This window comes from Gossypium hirsutum, chromosome D11 (assembly GCF_007990345.1).
Source record: "Gossypium hirsutum isolate 1008001.06 chromosome D11, Gossypium_hirsutum_v2.1, whole genome shotgun sequence".
NCBI classification, from domain to species: Eukaryota; Viridiplantae; Streptophyta; class Magnoliopsida; order Malvales; family Malvaceae; genus Gossypium; species Gossypium hirsutum.
Genome location: NC_053447.1, coordinates 7,471,134 through 7,474,946, shown reverse-complemented (window position 1 = coordinate 7,474,946; position 3,813 = coordinate 7,471,134). Strand labels below are relative to the sequence as shown.

Here is a 3,813-nt window from a genome sequence, read left to right as displayed (position 1 = left end):
GCCTAATACTTATAACTATGCTTTCCAATTTAATCTCATAGATGATCTATTTTTAAAAGGGTTTATTATTACAAAATTTAATCTCAGAGGTGATCTATTTTTAAAAGGTTTATTATTACAAATACCTTGTAGGAACTAGTATAGTGAAAGGATTGTATGAAATTGTAATTCTACATAATCTTTTTGATATAATCTTTATCTAATTCCAATAAGAGAATGAAATCAGATTTTTTTTCTCCTAATTTTTAACATTTTTAGGTAGTATTTGAGTTAATATTAGAATTTAGCGATACCAAGTTAACAGAGAAATGTACAAACTTCTAATTATAGCATATAGAAGCCCAACAGCAGGGAAATTAAGTACATTGGACATTATACAGAAAAACCCATTTCCATGGCCATACCAAGGAACTCGTCTCATTTTGCTCACCTGAAAACGCAAAAATAAGGCACCCATTTTCATCTTGACAAAATTTTAGACTCAACAATTTGCCACTGATACCTATATACTAGTTTGTCATTAGGAACAAACACCTCAATCATCACAACTTTCCAAATATCACATCTAAGTTACTATTCTCGAAGACAGTAACCGTTGGTGTCACTGATGGTCGTCTCACTGCTGCTGCTCGTACTCTTTTCATCTTCTGCAATGTGCTGCGACCTTGGAATCGAAATAGACAGACTGGTGCTCAGGGCTGGACATGCTGCTTTGTATGCTGTTGTTAATCTACTAGGTGGACGGCAATCACCAACACTGGGAACTGCAACAGGCTGAGAAACCTCAGTCTGTTTTCTAGCACCTCTGTGCATGTGTCGTGCACAATATTTTTGATCGGGGATAACATCCCTGCTGCATCGCCATCTTTTCCCATCTGTTCTTCTACACCTCCCAGGCTCAAGTTCTATTTCATTTTTGTAAGCACGGGAACTGCTGTTGCCTAGCACTGAAAAGAATACCAGGAAAAACTGTTATATTCAACGCTATGCATAATGACACAAAGTTAACCGCAACCAATTCTGCTATCAAATAGTACACAAGTATTAATAACAACGGTTATAGTAAATGACTTCATGCAGCACATCATTTTTCAGCATGTGCATTGTAAGCATAAACTACTAAAACTAAATAAGATAGGATAACATGGAAAGGGTTCTTCTATATCTGTTTTTATAGTAGAAGGGATCATGTAACAAGAACATCATACAAACTTCTACGGAACTACCTTGAAGAACGCTTTTTGGAGAAAAACCCACACTCGGAGATATATTATTACCGACAGTGGCCTTGTTTCCACTCTTGCTGCTTCTTTTGATGGTATTATTGTTACTTACAGAGAGTTTTTCTTCACCCTTCTCACTAGTATTTGTCACGTTTTTGTTCCTTTTCGGATCATTTTTGTTGTCGTTCTTCATTGTGGCAATGATGGTGCCACTAGTTGCAGCATTGATAGAAATGGAGTTTCGGTTGCAGCATACATTGTTGCTTTCTATAGCAGTGGTTCCATGGCTGGTGCTGGTATTACAGGAAAATGGGTTCGTGTACTGAAAACTTACAGGTGTTGGAAGGTTTTTTGAGTTTTCTGACAATCTGATTGAAAATTTTGATGATGTTGAGTCAGGCAAAGCGGATTGAGAAGTTTCCACAGGCTTTCTTGAACGCCGACAACCTCTATGCATGTGCTGTTCACAATATTTCTGATAAGGAATCACATTCTTACTGCACCGCCATTTTTTCCCATCAGTTCTTCGACACCTTCCCGGCTCAGGATCCGCCATGCTCCTATAATCCAATGCTTGAGGACTGACTCCTACAGCTGAAACGACATTCTTCATGTAAACTAACATTCCTATAATACCATTACGAATTTACAATGCAAAGTAGGGAAATTATGGCCAAGTGTATAAAGAGACTCAATTTTCCAGGAATAATTGAATTTGAATTAATAGTACTTAATGATTAATAAAGAATAGCATAAGCCTAACAAGCACCAAATCATCTGTTAATTACAATACATCTTCAAGTGGGATTTTACCATAGCTTAAATATTTCTTGGTAAAGATGAGGATTTTGTAGATCAGATGGTAAAGACTAAAGATGCATATCCACTTCCAGTTTCCTACCTTATACCTTATACTATAGCTTAAATGTGTAATCTAACAGATAGTTAACAAAAGGTTCACTCTTATCCTTTCACATCTTCCTACCAATTAAAACTTAAAGAAATGTATGGAAAAAAAACCAAATTATTGATCTTCTAACTCTCTAGTAAAAAGGAAAAAGAAAATATGGATGTAATCAAATTCAGGAAGCAGAAAGAAACAGAAAACAAAATCAAATTCCACGCAAAAATGAGGGGACAAGAAAACTGGCAGTAGGCAAGAGAAAAGTTAAAAAGAAGAAAGCTTACAGCTGGGATACCGTTCATAGATACAGCCCCGAGCAGAGCCAAAGGAGGAAGCGACGCTTTTCCAAATGGGTATAACAAGGTTAACGGGAACTTGGATTCCACCCGCTATGTATTTGAAGATGAGCGTTTGTAATTGCAGGTCATGCAACTGAGCTGTCGTAAACACACACTTCCCGTGTTTCTTCACGGGTTTCTCCGACGTCGTCCCATCAATCCCCAGTGCCAACTTGATCGAAGGTGATCCTCCCTTTTCCGTCTCCTCCTCTTCCATCTTCACCGTCCTTCCCTTCCCCTCCAACCTCTCTTGGGCCCCACTCCCACCACCCCCTAAAATTAAAAACATGCTCAAAATTAATTAACCAGCCAACCACGATACTTAAAAACTATATATATCTAGAAATAGACTACCAGAATCTGGAAGAATTCGAGTTTGAACCGGTTGGGCATCCATTGATGGAAAAAAGAAACACAGATTAAAGAACGGTGGTACAGAGATCTGCGAGAACTTAAGTGTGAATGATATTTCAAAAGAAGTAGCTTGAACTTAAACATGATCGCCTTTGCTGTGTTTCAGTTTCACGATATGCAGCGACGAGTGTGACATAAAGTTGATGTTAAAAACGCGTGTCAGGATTCTGACAGTTATCAGCCTTTTCGCAGTCACTGCAGGCGAAATTCAGTTACTTTATCATTTTACAGACTCCGTAAAAGGTAAAGCTCACCTCTCAAAATCGGCGTTTGAAATGGACGTTCCAATGAGATGGTGAAAGAGTGGTGCTGTTGCAGACGGTGACAATGTGGTCGGTTGTTTGCCACGCGCGTTGTCAGATTAATTGCCTGGTGCTGTGATGGGCAGAAGAGGACACGTCACTGGATTCAGTTATGGTGGGTCCTACTTTAAGCATAGGACACGGTAGGGCCCGGTTCTGCACGTCAGCAGTGACACGTGGACCGTTGGCTATGCCATCGAGTGGTTCTTAGTTTTCTAAAAGCCCATAATTAGGCTATTTTATTCCTCTAACTCTAAAAAATTTAATATCTACAAAAATAACTCTGATTTAAAAATATATATTAAAATAATCTGAAATGAGCTCTAATTTTGAGTTTTGAAAATTTAATGGCCGGCACCACAATGTATTTTGGCCCCATCATTACTTGATAATTGTGTTAGGCTTTAAAAAATATTTTTTTTGTGTTTGGGATCCCAATGGTCAGCACCAGGGTTTTTTTAAATCGAATCATACTGGTATATAAAAATACCAGTATTTGAAAAAAAAAATTGGCTCTAACCATGTAATGGCCAGCACCAGAGACATTTAAAAAAATTTTGGTGCTGGCCAGTAGATGGCCGGCACAAAGTACATTTTTTGGGCCCCAATGCACTTTTTTTTTTAATTTGGCA

At 38.1% G+C, this 3,813-nt stretch overlaps 1 protein-coding gene across 1 annotated transcript; it reads right to left on the bottom strand.

Moving 5' to 3' along the window:
• Nucleotides 1–297: 297 nt before the first annotated feature.
• LOC107910885 (growth-regulating factor 9) lies at nucleotides 298–3,205 on the bottom strand. The gene is made up of 4 exons (XM_016838809.2): nucleotides 2,820–3,205; nucleotides 2,412–2,738; nucleotides 1,227–1,817; nucleotides 298–947 (listed from the first exon to the last, which is right to left on the bottom strand). The coding sequence occupies exons 1-4, from the start codon at nucleotides 2,860–2,862 to the stop codon at nucleotides 574–576; spliced, it is 1,335 nt and encodes a 444-aa protein (XP_016694298.2). The 5' UTR covers nucleotides 2,863–3,205; the 3' UTR covers nucleotides 298–573.
• Nucleotides 3,206–3,813: the final 608 nt, after the last annotated feature.